At 42.4% G+C, this 16790-nt stretch overlaps 1 protein-coding gene across 3 annotated transcripts in view; it reads right to left on the bottom strand.

Moving 5' to 3' along the window:
• Nucleotides 1-1056: 1056 nt before the first annotated feature.
• The window catches only part of LOC148033163 (ARM repeat superfamily protein), a 169839-nt gene continuing 154105 nt past the window's right edge, over nt 1057-16790 (bottom strand). For 2 of the 3 annotated variants that reach the window (XM_087681033.1, XM_087681032.1), the window contains exons 33-39: nt 16115-16496; nt 5544-5762; nt 4809-5450; nt 4317-4729; nt 3950-4181; nt 3621-3803; nt 1057-3467 (exon numbers count right to left, since the gene is read on the bottom strand). In XM_087681033.1, the coding sequence (XP_087537159.1) occupies nt 3237-3467; nt 3621-3803; nt 3950-4181; nt 4317-4729; nt 4809-5450; nt 5544-5762; nt 16115-16496 (2302 nt within the window). In that variant the 3' untranslated portion in view covers nt 1057-3236. Of the gene's footprint in view, nt 3468-3620; nt 3804-3949; nt 4182-4316; nt 4730-4808; nt 5451-5543; nt 5763-16114; nt 16497-16790 lie in introns of those variants that run through there. The other variant, XM_087681034.1, reaches the window with a different exon arrangement.

Here is a 16790-nt window from a genome sequence, read left to right on the forward strand (position 1 = left end):
AAACGTCTTTCTCTCCACCAATCTATTAGGTAAGACCCTTCTTTGAGTCCTTTATTCCTTGCTCCAAACACTCATCGCAATTTAACCACAATCTCCTATTTGACCACTAATAGTGAGATAATTTGTCGCTCTTAATTCAACAAAACAAGTAGGCCAAGCCCTACACCTTCATATTCTTTGATGTTGACCCTGATCATATTTTAACAATGGAAACATAAGACTTGTTTACCCTTGCTTCTAAGCTCCCCATTAATGATGAATTTAAATTTAAAAAAACATGCCCTGGACTTGCAAAGTGATGTGGTTCTAGAAGGTGACAGTAACATTTGAGCTATCCTTTGGTAGTAACTATCTCAATTAAGTAATGGCTTGACTAGATTTTCAAGCTCATTATAAATAAGTCTGTATATTGAAAATTGCAAGACTAACCTTTCCACGTACACTTTAAAGTTGCCCATGTTATTATCATGCCGATAGTTTCATATTATATATCATTGCTTTCTCTGTCAAAGTTGTGCATATGAAAAATCACCTAGCGCATTTGTTTCTTGCTTTAAAAGAAGAATTCTATATAATTCAACATTTCTTGGATCTCTTGTAATTCTATCTACACTCCATGTCAAACCTTTCATCGATTTGAACACTTAGGGAAGATTAACATATTATCCCTAGAGTAACTTCTAGAAGAGGAGAGAAAATCCTCTAGGTACGAGAATGGGAGGTCGGACTATTAAAGATCTAGAGATATGATTTCTCTTTATTGATCCCTATTTCAAGCTTTGTGCAAGGACAACTACTCTAGTCATTGGCTGCCATGTTTTCCTATGAATGAATCCAATCTTTTGAAAAGTCTAAGACCTTTTGATGACTTTTTTACGGTGCATACAAAGAAGGCCAAATAATATAAAGTTCAAGTCATATGATAACCTTACAAACTATTGTATATTTTCTATTTATGATACCCTACTTTAAATTAGCCACATAAGTCTATGAAAACTTTAAATGGAATATATGGCCATGCTAAAACATGTTGCGTACATCTCTTTTTGATAGTTTTTATCTTGCAAATATTCCTTTATTGCTTTTGCTAATATCCGAGTAATACACTCCAAAGGTAGATTATTATTTTGTATAATTATATACATATATTCATATCTTGTACCTCATGATGTAATAAAATTCCCACCATGATGCCATGTGATTAATGTTGATTATGTTTAGCTAAAAATGTTTTGTGCTCTTGAATAATTTGGTGCATTCTTAGAGGTCGGTGCTTGGCAAATCTACTTGGCATGCCCCTCCTTATTGTGAATAAGCAAACTCCAAGAGACCAAAATTGCTGGTTGTTTCAAAGGCTTCTTCCATGGGAAGGCAAATAGCAAGAGAGATCAAAGTTGGAAAAAATGGCTCAGCTTGGGCTCATCACTATTGCTGATGCACTTATGTCTATAAGTGTTGTCATGTCTTTCAAACCAGTTCGTCTAAGTTTTTCATGTTTCCAAAGGCTATCACAATTTATCCCACCTCATTTCAACCTTCTTATGTGCTTTGCAGCTTTTAGAGCATTTGAATCAAGGCACCAGTTAGCAAAAGCGGATGCTGATTGCTTAACTGTGTTTAGGCAATGCATCAGTGAATCGCATATACCGCTTGCTTATATGAGATAAACGGCTGGCTGGTTCAAAACAGCAGCTGTTCTTGGGGTCTTCATTGAAAAGAGTTGGTGGCAATATGTTGTTATGATGGGCTGGCTCAATAAACCTCCCTTCAAATGCAGAGTCTAAGTCTGGTCAATGTTGACTGATGCATTTCCTCTTACCTCTGCACTCTTTAGACGTCACATCTCAAATGGTGGTTGTTTCTTTTGACATGTGAAGAAACATCCCATCATCGATCTCAATGGCAAGGAAAGTTTGTTCTTTGTTGTCTGCTGTTTGCTTTCGAATGGTAGGCATTGTGACCTGTGAAAGTCTGAGGTATACTTGATAGCAGATGACACAGGATTGTCAAAGAATCATGCACAACTCAGATAACCAGTTCTGACAGACGAAGGGTTGCCTGTTACATATCACACAACCTCCATGATTAAAGAATCTAGATAACTTCAATACTAGATTATGTCCATGTTGGGCAAGTGTGTACGGATATACAGAATCTAGTATGAAGTCATGATCATCTATGATGATGCCATGTAGTATTACGAAACGACTTTAGAAAATCAGCTGTAGCCCGTAGGCCCGTAACACATGGTTTACATCCTCAGAAGCCAATGCCCATAGAACGCATCAAAATAAGATTTCATCTGTGCCCTACACAATAAGTTGCATTTATCTGCAGGCCGCTGCCATGAATGGCTGAGTAACTTGCAAGCCAAAAAATGAAACCAAGAAGCCTGTATGTGCGAATGGAATGCACTGTCGTATTTATGCACCTGCCTTGCTAACATGTTTTCTGGGGCAGTGAGCAATTCTTCAGCTCAAGTACATTTTTACTAAGCAGTGTACATATGAGAGGCAATTCCAGGACACCCTCAGTTGAGATATTTTCCGAAACTCTGGCTGCTGTCCAGAAAGGTCCTCCACATTGAAAGTTGTTGCTGTATTTACATGGAAATTTTGGTTGCAAAAGAAGAGGGGGAAAAGTCAGAAACTGGCATGACATCACTGTGTTTCTGACATGTTACTGCAAGGTCAGCCTTGCTGTGTCGGCTTCATTTTCCTATTGCCTTGAATCAGCCTTTTGGCATGACTACAGCTGGTCTTACTTTCTTCTCATTCTTCACACATGCACATTCCCATGATATCAGCCGCCCAAGGGATCTATATTATCTTCTCAAGTTCTCGCATCTCCAAAAGTCTGCCAAACTCCAGATTTATTGCTTAAGCTCATATCTGTTGTCTCTTTGTGGTTCAATCTGTCTCTCTGCTCTCAGATTACTGCAAAAAGAATGAACTTCAAAATCTTGACTCCACAGATACATGATTTTGCTTCACATCAATCAACTGCTGATGGATGATATAATAGCCCATTCCATCAAGCCTTCTGGGCAGTTTCCATCATCTCTGTCATTGGCTACTTCTCCCACTTAGGTTCTCTATAAGGATGATCATTTCTTTGCTTTTCAAAATTACCACCACCTCTTGAATTTCCAGTACTTCTGCAAGGTAAGGTAGTCTCTGGTGAAAACACCACACAAACCTTTCGAAATGTTTGACAAGGGTTTCTGTTGCAGGCTACTACAAGTATTGAGACAGACTCTCCCCACTGAGTTCCTCTAGAAGTTTGATAATTTCTTGGCTTTTCGAAACCACATCAAGCTCTTGATCTTCCAGAAGCTCTGCAAGGAAAGGTATAGTCTCTGGTAAAAGCACCAGATAATCCTCTTTCAGATGTTCCACGAGGGTTTTTACAATTCTCAAGCTGAGAAGTCTAACACGGACTACATCGCTCCGTGTGCAAAGCAATACCTGTGAGCAACATATCATGTCAAAAGACAAGGGGTTATTTTAACCTTGTTGATACCTTCCATACAAAGCCGGTAAAATAAATGCAAGACCATGACCATGTGCCTACAAGGAATTCTAGCGTTACTCTTTCGACCATCATGCCACGCACCATACCTCATGATTTAGTGGTTTCCATAGAAGATCAGTCCCTGCTGTGATAGCCATCTGCCCCAAGCAATTAACCAGAGCATCCTCCATATCTGCAGTACTGGGAATCCACTCGCTCGTCATACCTGCATCCTTAACAGGACTCCCTCTTTCCACTGAAATTTGTCTCACAATAGGTCCCAGTAGCATCTGTGGCATATCCAAATTGAACAAGGTTAAGAGCGTAGAGATAGGAAAGCTTAGAAGCAACAACATATGTTCTACAAGAATCTAACATCTATCCTAATTCTACAATTTTGTGAAAATGAAGCTGTGCATGTTGAAGATAACCAGACCTGAAACTTTTGTGCTTCCAGAAAATTGACATTATCATATAGAAAACACTTGTGCAGGGAAGAAATAACAAGCTGTCGGAGATGCCAATCCTCATCAGATAGACAAACTGTTGCTACTCCACTAGATACTTTTTGTTTCTTGCTCGGTTTAACTCTCCCTATGTCTTGCACACTTGTCAAATGGTATACACACCCCTTAAGCAGATACTGAAAATAAGGAACAAAAACAGACCTGGAAAAAGCAAGTTTCACAAAGTTAAACCTTGCAAATCAATATATCTGTCTATTTGTCTGAAAACGTGGACAACATCATGCAAATGCTAAAATCAACACAAAATGCTTTCCATGACAGCCATGAAAGGTATACCTCAGCTTATCAGCAAGCTGATTAACAACCTTGTAAAAAACAATGCTACGGTGAACGTTTCTCGTCCTCCCTATAATAGGATCGTTGGATATGTCTGCTTCTACCCATTCAAGAAGCCTCACAAATAGTGGCTTGAATGTGCTTTCGCTAAGCTTTAAAACTAGTCCACTAAAAAGGGATATGACACTCATCTCCACTGTAGTAATAGAACGGAAACATTTTGGAGGACTGCGTCGAAGGTCAAAGGCAAGCAAACAAAGTTGAAATATTTTCTTATGATGAGATAGAACAGATGATCGATCCATTGTTGTCACTAAAGATGAGAAAACATCCACACAAGCTTGCAAAGAGCCCTCTCCTCTTGCAAGTGTTTTATCATATATTGCCACAAGGGGATCAAGGAGAAGTCGAACCTGCCACAACATCATAAAGAATATAAAAAGTTCTAACTGAAAGTGGAAACACCATTTGAGTGCAAGGGAGTGTGCGTACCGGGATCACTCTTGGAACATGTTCCCTTACAATATCAGCCTTCCTGCTCACGTTCTTATTGGTATTTGACAAAAAGACTGGCTCCACTAGCATTAAATTCAAAATGTCATCAAGATAAGGACTTAGAAAATTCCCCAAATTCAGAAGAACTGTCTCCAACACTGTCAAAACTGCCATTGCAAGATCTGATGCCTTGAATGTGGTCCCTGACATGGTCCCGTTTCTTTGTAAAAGTTTGGCCATTCCCAAGACTCCTCTCACAAGTTCCATTAATACAGGCAAGGAAAGAGGACCTATCTCAGATATAATCGCTGCAATACAATGCAGTGCAGCAGGTGCAGCAGGCGTACTTTGCAAATAGTTGGAAATTAGGAGTTGCAAGTTAGAGATAAAAACAGGGTGTAAGCTTTTTGCAAGGCCTTGACTGCAGTTACGTAATGCCAATATTGCTGCCAAAGTAAGATCTGATGTTTCTTCTTCTGGATGCCCAAGTAAGCCTCCTATCGCTTCAACTAATCTTTCATAGGCCCTTAGAGCTTCTGCTGAAGAACTGTTTGAATTGTCTTCAGTCACTTGTATCGCCTTCAAACTCTGAAGTTCTTCAGCATTGTCTTGCATTTTTCCAGCAACTAATCTTAGAACCTGTGTCCATTTATATGCAAAAAGAAAATCAGTCCTTCAAAGATGACCTCAGATACACCAAAATGAATTTAATTATTTGCCAATACAACATACCCTGACTTTCAAGTTCTTATTTCGGGATTGTAAAATATGAATGGTGCTCTCTGCAAACAAGATTGGTGACATCAGACTTGTGACGCATTCTAGTAACTGAGATGCATTGTCTTCTAGTATCGGTTTCAGCTTTGAGATGATCTTTCTCTGTTTGTGAGAATCATTATTGATCCTCTCAAGAAGAGCAAGCACCTCTTCCAACAAACCTAAAAATGCTTCCTGTAGAAAACAGAAAATGCATAAATAAGAAATCATCAAAAGCACTGATGGTGGAGGATCGCTGGAATAGCAAGGAAAGCATGAAATAAAGTCCTTGAGTGCAAAATGTTCTTTCATGAAACACATGCTTATCTTCACATACCAACAACAACAACAAGATACAAGACGAGTCTTGTCCAGCATCAATAGTGACAATTCCTTGTTTAGAGCCAGCTTGAAGGTACAGGGTAACTATGGCTAGACTTTCTAATATGGATTATGATCCTCTCATATAAATGATCAAAATGTAGCACAATCAACATCAGACACCTTCAATCAACAGCAGCAGTGCCTAAGCATCTATATGTCCCAGCCTATGTAGATTGCCTTTGACCAGGGATGGGTGTCCTGACCCCAGTTGCAAGGAGATAAACCAAACAAAGTCATGCAAGACAGATCTTTTTTCAAAACAAATTCGCATTAGATAACACCGATAATAGGAATGGTATCTCAGCATCTATATGTCGCATTCCCTTGGACGGGTCGTGGGTCTCCATCGACCTTAACCCACCAAAGAAGACAAACAGAATCATCCAAGTTGGTTTTTAGTACTATTTCTTCCACAAACAAAAAAGATGGCCTCTTCCACATGATCAAGTAAGGATATGACACTAACAACCATAGTCTAATAATTCCATGGAATATTCTACCATGGAGATAACTGATAACATTGATAAACCAAAAGACAACCAGCATGAGAACCCTCACCTACTCCCCCATGTCATACCCATTGGCAATGTTAGTAACACACTAGTTGTCATAATTGTACATGAGGTATCTAGTATGGAATAGGCATATGATGCAGTTTGGAATAGGCATATCATGCAGTTGACTGAGCTAATTTCTTTTCAATTTTTTCATAATACCAACAAAATGAGTTTGTCAAAACCAGAAACCTCTGTTTTTCTTATCGCACCACTATCCACTGCACATATCTTCCTTATTTTTAAAAACGAATCTGTTAAATAAGTGAATTCATAAGGGGATAATATTATCAGGGAAGTCAGAGTACAACCAAAACATGTTTCAGGAACATTGAGTAAACAATGAGTTTCGAACTATCACACATGCACACAGGCTACCGAATTTACTCAGACCCATTTTCACACTTTCATGGCAACCAGTGTTCGGAGTGTTGGTTTACTGCAAGTGATGTTGCCAATACAGTGGACATCACAAAGAATATGAGAAGCTTGTGAAAAAGGAAAGAAACAGTTGCAAGAGAGTATTTTTACTAGCTGTCCACGTGGGGTTCAAAAAGCTTGGCATCTACTCCAACTAGAACACATGGCACAATCTTTGAGTCTCTTGTGGTACTTACCTAAGCACCTCAAGGAGAAAGATCGAGGTACAAACTACAATCCACAACACTCATACATCATAACAAGAGAAGTCTCGTACATCATATGAGCGCTTTGTCTAAACCATATCTGGCTCTAGATAGAAGACCATGTCCGAAGCTCATGTGCACATCATAGCCCATAGTTGCCCTCTAATCTCTCTCACACGTCTCATGCAGTGTATGGATGATCTTATGTGAAAACCTACACCTCAACTACTTGTCTAGTCATCAAGTGTGTATCACTTTCAATATCAAAGAAAATAAAAAGGATGGCTTAGAGCTTATTACATGTAGGAGAGAGGAGACTTAAGTATATTCTGCATTGTATCTTTTCATGTGCATCGTTGTATCTGATTGATCACCGCCAGATGATTCTTTATCTTGCCTCATTTTAACTTTGTTTGCAACCTCATTCATTCATCATCACATTGTGATGTTCTGCTGGTGCTATTGTTTTGTCTTATTCCGACATGCTATCAAACATTTGGGCCTTCCTTTTGCAGGATTTTGGTACTAATGTCTAATTGGTTAACTGAATATATATCGTTGACTTATTTTTGCTTGAAGGGGGTGGGGTGTTGGGTTTGCATTTTGAAAGAAAGACATATTAATGTCTACACAAGGCCAATGTGACCTATGGAACAATCCAGAGTACATCCATGTCCGACGTCATCTCATCAGCAAAGTGAAGATAATAGTAAAATAAGTGGCCTATTAAACAATGCTCAAAATAATTGTACAATGAGACAATTTTAGATACCTAATTTGACCCTGCTAATTTATGGAACTATAGTGGAGACTATAGGCTCTAGCTAATCTCAAGATCTATGCATGATGTCAGCTATGATGCGGTCCCCAACCGCTCAACTGATGTCTGATGTCATCTCATCAGCAAAGTGAAGATAACAGTAAAATAAGTGGCCTATTAAGCAATGCTCAAAATGATTGTACAATGAGACAATTCTAGAGTTCTAATATGATGCTGCCAATTTATGGACAAGAGAATGAGACCTTGGCATATTTGGTCCTCGCACATTATAACATGGCAAAGATGTCCAAAGCCCTCACAAAAGATGTCTCAAGCTATTGGTCACAAAGCTGGCCAATCCTATGCTCCACTAGATATTTGTCCGTCTGTCTATCTCCATCTAAAGCATGTAAGAGGAGGTGTGCATCTATCCATATCCCCTGGGAAAAATAAGTGTCCATGTAGAACACTCCAATAGTGAACTCACCATATGAGAGGTGCAAGAAATGCCTCCAATAGAACTCCATCCTCAATTCCTAGAGAGAGTGGTAGGGAAGTCCATGTCTTCATTGTGTTAGACCTCATCAAGACATCAGCTCTAATTGGCTAAGAGAAAGTGTAAGCCAATCAAAACTATAGTCGAAATGTGCGAGGTCCTCAATATCCAAGCCATATAGGCTCATCCAAATAGTCATTTGTGAAAACCAACCATCCTTGCTCTCTATTGTTAGCAGTCTAGATAAACTCACTGCCAATCCAGAGTATTAGTGGTATGGGAGCTCCCATGATCTGTGCCAAAAATTCACTGCTCTAAAGAGTACCTCTGTCACTATAGATGCTGCACCAACAATACTCTGATGATGGGGTGTGGGATAAAGGGCTTACTCCTAGTAGTGCGTACTATCATCATTATCAATGGCCTCTCCATGCCATCCTAGGCATCATAATAATCTTCCTCTTTTTTGGTCTAATTAGTGAGTAGGCTCATATGCCTGCATTACAAGCTCCAATTCCATACCTTTGCTCCATATAGTCATGTACGTGTGACCGGGGTATCAAACAACCATAGTTTGGTGCCACACTCCTATAACTTTATTTAAGCACATGGACTCTCAAGTGCCCCTAGTTTTGCATAGCCTCCTACTAGATTGGCCCCTCCCTGTCCGTCCCACCCGACAGGACCGCAGCCCCCCACATTCTCCACCCGCGCCACACACTGCCTTGCATGTGTTCCCACACACTGCCTTGCCTCTCTAAGGCCTTCTTCACTACCTACTGGGAAATGGTGAAGGATCCCCTACTAATGGCTTTCCAAGAGATTTTCACTTCAAGACAAATGCCAGGGAATCTCTTAGCAAGCCTTATCAGTCTTCTCCCCAAAGGGGGAGACCGGTTGGGACTCACCCAGTGGAGACCAATCACCTTATTGTCAGTGGCCTATATGGCACTAGCAAAGATGATTGGTAGGTCACTACGCCTCGTGCTTCCAGATATCATCCATGACACAAAGACAGGCTTTGTCCAGCATAGGAGCATCCTAGACAATGTATTTACCTTCTTTGAGGCAACAGAGTGGGCTCAGCACAGTGGGCAAAGATTGGCAGTACTACTCTTGGATTTCGAGAAAGCTTATGACAGGGTGGACTAGGATTTCCTGGAGGGCACAATGATGAGGTTGAAATTCCCCCAGGCTTGGATTCGTGGGGTCTCCGGCTTGTACAGATCGGCCACCAGCAAGGTTCTCATAGGCGGAAGGCGAGGGGAGGAGTTTCAACTGGAGAGATCGGTTCGACAGGGATGCCCCCTGGCCCCATACCTGTTCCTACTCTTCGCAGAGGCGATGTCTCACTTCCTCAGGTCACATGTGAGCGGATTACGTGGCCTTTGACTTCCAGTGAGAGAGGAGACTGAGTTGTTATACTCAAGAGTACGCAGATGATACAGCCCTCTACATAAAGGACAATGAGTTGATGCTGGAGAGAGTGAGGGTGGCTCTTGATGTGTTCTGCTTTGCAGCGGGAGTGAAAATCAACTGGCGAAAGTCAGTTGGTTTCCTCACAGACCCGGACTCCAGCACCGAGTGGAGCGTCCACCTGGGATTTAGATGGGTGGGCAGAGGGCAGACCGTCCGATACCTAGGGTTCCAAGTGGGACTCGACATCACTCTTGCCCAGCAGTTTCTTCCTGTCCTTGATTCTATTCGGAGGAAACTGACCTACTGGAGCACAGTTCGCCTCTCACTAGCCGGACGAGCCCTAGTGGTTAACCAGGTCCTCCTAGCAACTGCCTGGTACATCGCCTCGTGTTGGTGCTTCTCCTCATCGTGTGTAGTGCACCTTCGCCGCCTAGTGCGGAATTTCCTTTGGTCAGGGTCTGATGGTTCCAGGGATTCCAGGGCCAAGGTGGCGTGAGTGACCATCGTACGACATAGGTCAGAGGGAGGGCTTGAGATCATAGACCCAAAGTACCAGAGTATAGCCCTATTGGGCAAGCTAGTTGTCCGCGGTCTCAGCGATGAGTGGAGGCCGTCCCTGAGATGGATCTTCACATCAACCCAGATCACCCCCCCCCCAGATCACCTTTCCTTCGAAGCTTACTCTGTGTGTGGCAGGGCCTCTGTAAGGCCCTAATCCAGAGCCCCCTAGGCTGCCAGGAGGAAATAGACCATCAGCCGCTGATCTGGAAACCCCAAGTCAAAGATCGGGAAGGGTGCAGATAGGTGAGCGCCCCCACATCCAGTGGGTTGGGTGGGAGGCCGGCCCGGCGCGTACCATTAGAACATGGCGGGAGGTGTACAGGATAGCGGACGAGGAGTTGTTGCAGCGAGTATCAGGCTGCCAAAGAGGAGTGGAGTTGAGGAGAAACGTAGCAATACCTCCGGAGTGGCTTGCTCCCCCGATACAAGAGCCGATAGAGTGGGCATCCCCCTTCAGGTGGCAAGTAGAGTGAGTGGCGCCCCGCAAGGGACTTTCTTCGCTGTTCAAGAAGGGGGAGGTCTGGCCCTTGACAAAGGCCAACAAGACGAGCCAATTGTCACCCTTTCGTAGAGGAGGATTCGGGTGGTGGGCCTTCAGGGGAAGACATGGCGACTGGATCCCTATGTTTTCTGGAAGGAGCTTAGGGAGTGGCACCTTTGGATCTGGAAGGACAGACAACTTGATGAGTTGGAGTGGGATCCAGGAGAGTGGCTATGGCCGGCCTTTGCGGTCACCAAGAAGCCACCCAAGTTCCTAGAGTACACTGTCACGATTGGCACACATGTACTAATGCAGGAGGATATGGACTGGGCACTGTCACAAAGCAGGCACTGGGCGGAGCACAGCATCACGGAGCCCTTCCGACGGACCTTCTAGCGCCGCCTATGGGATAGTACTTTTTAGCATCGTACTTTTTATGGCTGGTGGCACATGGAAGCTTGGCAATGGGAAGTTGGCTTACCCAAATGCAAGAGGGAGGTTGTAAGCATTGCACACAGCAACCTTTGGAAACCCCAAAGCACTGCCTTTGGTCATGTGAGGAGGCGCAGCTCGTGTGGAGAGGAGCATGCTGCATCCTTCGCCGTATAGCACCCAGCCTTGAGTGTATCTCATGGAGAGCTTTTTGTTGGCAGGCAGTCAGCCAAGGCCGTCACCTCTTGTATGAGGCCAGGATGCAGGACAAGATATTCATAATCGAGGCAGAGTCGTGCGCAGTGGTCGTTCTGGAGACTGTACCCATCCGCCAGGTAGTGGAGCCCACAGCAGACCACTCGGAGGTATGGGAGATCATAGGGAGTCTTACTGGATGACATATATGGAAGGCGCCGTGTCAAGAGGCTTTCGGTGGAGAGAGACTTTCAACACATGCGACCTTAGCAAAGCTCTAGACCTCCATCATCCACTTCCTCCGCGGTCGATGGGATCAGGTGCAAGGCAAGTCTAGGGCTCGTCAAGAGCTCCCTAGTCACTTCATGCGTACTTGGGGCAGCCCAGGTCTGTTCTTCGTGATGCAGGCAGGCAGCCCCAATTGGCGATATACCCCCCTCTCCAATGGCTTCTTGCCCCCATCCCCCCCAGACCGCCTTGAGAAGCTTATATACATGATGTATTGGCGACTTTGCATCAGCTCCAGCTAGTCTGTGGAGCATGAGCATTCTGTTGTAATCAAATTTTTGAATAATATAATCAGCCACATTTTACTTGCAAAAAAAAAAAGATCTTGTTCAACATGTTGATCTTCGCTAGGGAGAATTTACTTTCTCGACATGCCGCAATCTCTTCTGCTTCATTGCCATGACTTTTGCATCTTTTCTGTGATTGGATGTTTGTAAGCCTTCTATGATTTGACATGATGTAATATATATATATATATATATATATATATATATATATATATATATATATATATATATATATATATATATATATATATATATATATATATATATATATATAGATAGATATAGATAGATAGATATAGAGAGAGAGAGAGAGAGAGGAGAGCAAGAAAGAAGCATGAAGACTTGCGATGGACAGCCTATGGCTAACCCTGCCTCTACAAGGGGAGGGAAAATGACCTGCGTATACAAAGGGAGAGAAAAGGAACCAACCCCACAGTGTGATGACCTACAAAGCGACAGGTGAGGACCTACTGTGGTGACGACCTACAAAAAGAGTGATGGTGTCAACTTGGCAACCACTTCGTGAAGAAACTGACCTACAAGCGTGACAGCGGCGGCGGCGGCTTAGAGTCTAGGTGCTTAGAAGCTAAAACTTAGGATACAAGCTTCATACAAGGATTTCCAAGCTCTAAAGAGTTCCATAAAAGGTGTAAGCTCAAAGGAGCTTATTGATGCATACAAGGGTTTTGGAACATAATTAATATGCTGATTGCAAAGAAAGAAAATTTGTTAATAAATGCCAAACCATACAACAGACTGAGTGACAACTAATTATCATATCTTAGTTTCTCTTCCTCTATCTCCCTCTTCTTCACCCATGTCATAGTCTTCAGTTGCTATACGTAAATCCTCTTCATTATCCTCCTCCTCTCATTAGTGAAGAAAGTTGAAATGGATAGAAACAACTCTAAGCTTATTCATTTTATATGATTAAACATTAAATTTCTAATGGTTTAAGCTTAATTAATGAAAGGTTTAACATTTGAACATTAAGTATTAAACGACTATTTAACATTATGAGTTTTAAAGAAAAAGCTACATTAAACTGTTAAACATTTAACAATAAAACATTAATAATGCTTAAAGAACATGACAATTACTAATGCTACATTTAAATCCTACAGAATATACTACATTTTGCTAAATGTTTCAGGCTTGTTGGGAAACGGGGCGAACCAAACTGTTTGCCCAAGGGGAAACACCGCATGACAGCTGTTTCCCCAAAGGGGAGGCATTTTGGACACAAATGCATTTCGTGTCCTTCTCTAGATGTTTTGGTGTTTCAGGTCTTATAAATGGGCATTTTGGGGCATTTGCCACTTTTATGGCCTAGGGGGGACTTGCAGACCTGTGTGGGGAATTCTGAAGGCCAACATGGGGATTGCAGACAACTGCAATAGCAAGAGCTACGTGGGAAGATCTGTAGATCAGCAAAACTAGACAATGCAGAACTTACATTGATATGGATTTCATTGATTAGCACATAGGTGGGGTTCAGGGAAAAGATATGGTGGATTCAGATGTGGAATCTCAAGCTGAGGACATTCACAAGGATGCAGAGGAGATGCAGTAGATAAGTGCCACAAGTTAGCAGTTGATCCATCGGGCCCAAGCTCTTTGGAGTTCACTCAGGCAGGTACATGTCTTCCTCCACAGGAGAAGAGTGACAGGTCCTAGTATATGCGAGCCCAAGCGAACAGTCTGACGAGTAAGCATGTTCTTGCAAATAAATGGAAGGAATCTGCTTAACCGGAAAGTGAACATGTAGTGCCGGCGTTGGGACTGGTTTTCTCTACTATTCCTTCAATACATCAAATTCAAGGATGAAATCCCCCTCTAGTTCTGGTTCAATGTTCTGTCTGTCTCAGCCTTGGGGGGAGCCCTCTCATTCTAATCTGCCTTTTTGATTCTCTTAATCCTTTCATTTTCTATCATTACTGAGACTACTTTTGAGAAAAAAATTGCTGAATTTGAGTTTAACTTAAGTTCCATTTGGAGCCTCTCTTGCATAGGTTCCTCCTTTACTTATTGTTTATGTGTCAGAGAAAATGGGGGAGGAGATTTATCTCAGAAAAAGCCTACGGAGAGAGGACTCGGGTGAGGGCAGGATAGGACAGGACGGAAGCGGGTCAGATCTGGGAAAGGTGCGAGGGCTGTGGCACAAACAGGGGCGAGTTAGGTCTGATGCAGGCGGCCTGGGGCAGGGAAGGACTGGCACAAAGGCAGGTCAGCAGGCTTGTGGCAGGTCAAGCCTGAGACGAGACGCGGCAGGTGCAGGGCAAGGGCCTGGGGCCATGGGGCAGTGAAGGGTGAGCACACATTAGGATGCCTTACCTTGACTAACTCTATCAATGACTTATCCGATCCTCCTGTAAGTAAGAAAGGTGAAGAGGCTGCTGATCTGCTATGATGTGGAGGGTGGCTGTTCCCTGAAAAATCTCCATGCCTCCCTACAGTAGGTGCGTGCGTGGTGCTGCGGCAATTCATGAAAAGGGCAAGGGCAAGTCACGTGAAGGGTGGGCACACATTAGGGTACCTTACCTTGACTAACTCTATCAATAATGGTCCACTATCCCGACATTAAAATCCTCTATCCCATTCCCCAGAGAACTTCCAAATATCCTCATCTAGAACCAAGTAGGATAACATCTCATTCCTCGAGAACTTCTTAATAGGAGAAAATCTCCTAAGAGGATAACATCTCATTCCCTCCAAAAATGGCCCTCGTAGAAAGGCATCTTTGTCCCCATCTCACTACCTAGTGTCAACCATGTCCTGCTAGTCTACTGAAAGGGGGTCGCCTATCCATGCTAAGACCATGTAACTGAAACCATGATGTTATTTGCACACATCAGCGCGAGGTATCCCCTCTCCAACAAGACCCAATGAGGACTAAAGGGCTAACTGTGCATATCTGTGTCGCAGGAGATTACATAAGCTGTGTATGAATGACACCAATCTTGTAAGAGCCCCCACCACAATTAAAGGATCCCCTAGCTCACCTCTAACAATCTCATGTGGGATAAAGACCTTATAGCTCTAGGATGAGCAAAAACAAGCTACATCTCCAAGCTGCATAGCTCCCACTGCCTAACAATATTATCACAAAGAGAATAAAAACTGTTAGTGTCACATTATCAATGAAACGCAAGAAAGCCATCCATTGCAAGAGGATAAAGAGTGCCCATGTGTTTGAGCATGTAAACACCAAAGTAACGAAATGAGGGACAAATTTATATGACAACTTGCTCAAATCAGCGAGCCATTAATTATCTGCAGTATATAGTCATCATTTCCTCTGGCATAAAGAAAACCTATAACAAATACAATCCAACACTCAATGTGGAATTCGTAGCTGTAATGAGGAGAAACATGCTGCAAACATGAGCCATAAAAGTACATTTTGAAGGCTAAAATAGGAACCTGGCAAACTAAAGCACAGTGGCCATCGGCCAGAAACACAAACATAATTCAATAAAATTCAGGGCCCCTCCTGCTAAACAACAAAACTAAAAGCTAGAACACGATCAAAACAAAGCATTTAAAAGAATAAATCCAAAAAGGCAAAAGCAATCTCAAAACATGCTTTAGAACTTTTAGAACATTTGCCTTTCTAGGTTTCCATTTTAGGCCTCCATGCATTTCATAATTCAAGACAAGGCTCCAACTTGTTCCTTTTTGCTGCTGGTTGCTAGGTGGCAGAATAGACTTTTCTTAACTGTGCATATAGCTTTTGTGTATTTGTATATTCTCTGATTCAAGAACCTTTATCATGCATGCAAGCTGTCACACACACACACACACACACAAAATACACACAGATACGGTGTCACGATTCTACCACATTAATCACCTGGACAAAAGAAAAGAAAAAATGCCTGAGCTAGAGCGAAAATGCTTAGAGTACTCTAGATCGTCAAATCATGATGGCAGTGGCAAAATACACGTAAAGAAGAAACAAAATTTATTAACACTTCAAAGAGAGAGAGAGAGAGAGAGAGAAAGAGAGAGAGAGAGAGAGAGAGTGTGTGTGTGTGTGTGTGAGAGGGGTGGTGCAGATCTACCTTGACAGTGGACTCATTTTGTATCTCCTTCAACTGAATAGAAAATGCATTCTTCTGCAGTTGGCATAGAGTGAACTCAACTGCCTTTACCAGCAATTTCCAAGACCTGTCTTGGTCACTATGCCCATGCATATTAACGGTAAAGGCCTCCAGCTGAGCATCCTTGACCAGGTTTAGAAGAGCCGGAAACCATATTGATGGCCCGTACTGCTCACATATAGTACTGCTAAAATCTTCAAACCAAATCTGCAGATCTACTTCAATGGTCGAGCTTTTCTTGCCATCTTTCAACCTCTTGTTACTTGGTTTATCAGCCTTATGGAGGCTATACTGGAGCAATAGCAATAATAGGACATGTAGACTTGTAGACTCTTTCATTAACCTGCTTACAAAATTCCTGATTTCATTATGAACTCTGATGAAAGATAAACCGCATTTTTATAAACTTTATTTCTTATAGTAAGCTATAGCTTCATAACCAGGGAACAACAGGTAAATTCAGAAGATTACCCAAAGCACAGCATGAGTTTAACTATATGTAAGACTGGCGAAGATTGATGCTCTTTGGAGAATTACTCTCTGAAAAAGAATACAGGTAGAGACCAATGCAAAATAGACATGTGGCTCATGGAGGCATGCGGCTCCTGGAGGCTGGGGTTGTTGGGTTTAAGAGTGA

This window comes from Lygodium microphyllum, chromosome 7 (genome assembly GCF_053477565.2).
Source record: "Lygodium microphyllum isolate KBCC chromosome 7, Lygodium_microphyllum_v1.1.10, whole genome shotgun sequence".
NCBI lineage: Eukaryota > Viridiplantae > Streptophyta > Polypodiopsida > Schizaeales > Lygodiaceae > Lygodium > Lygodium microphyllum.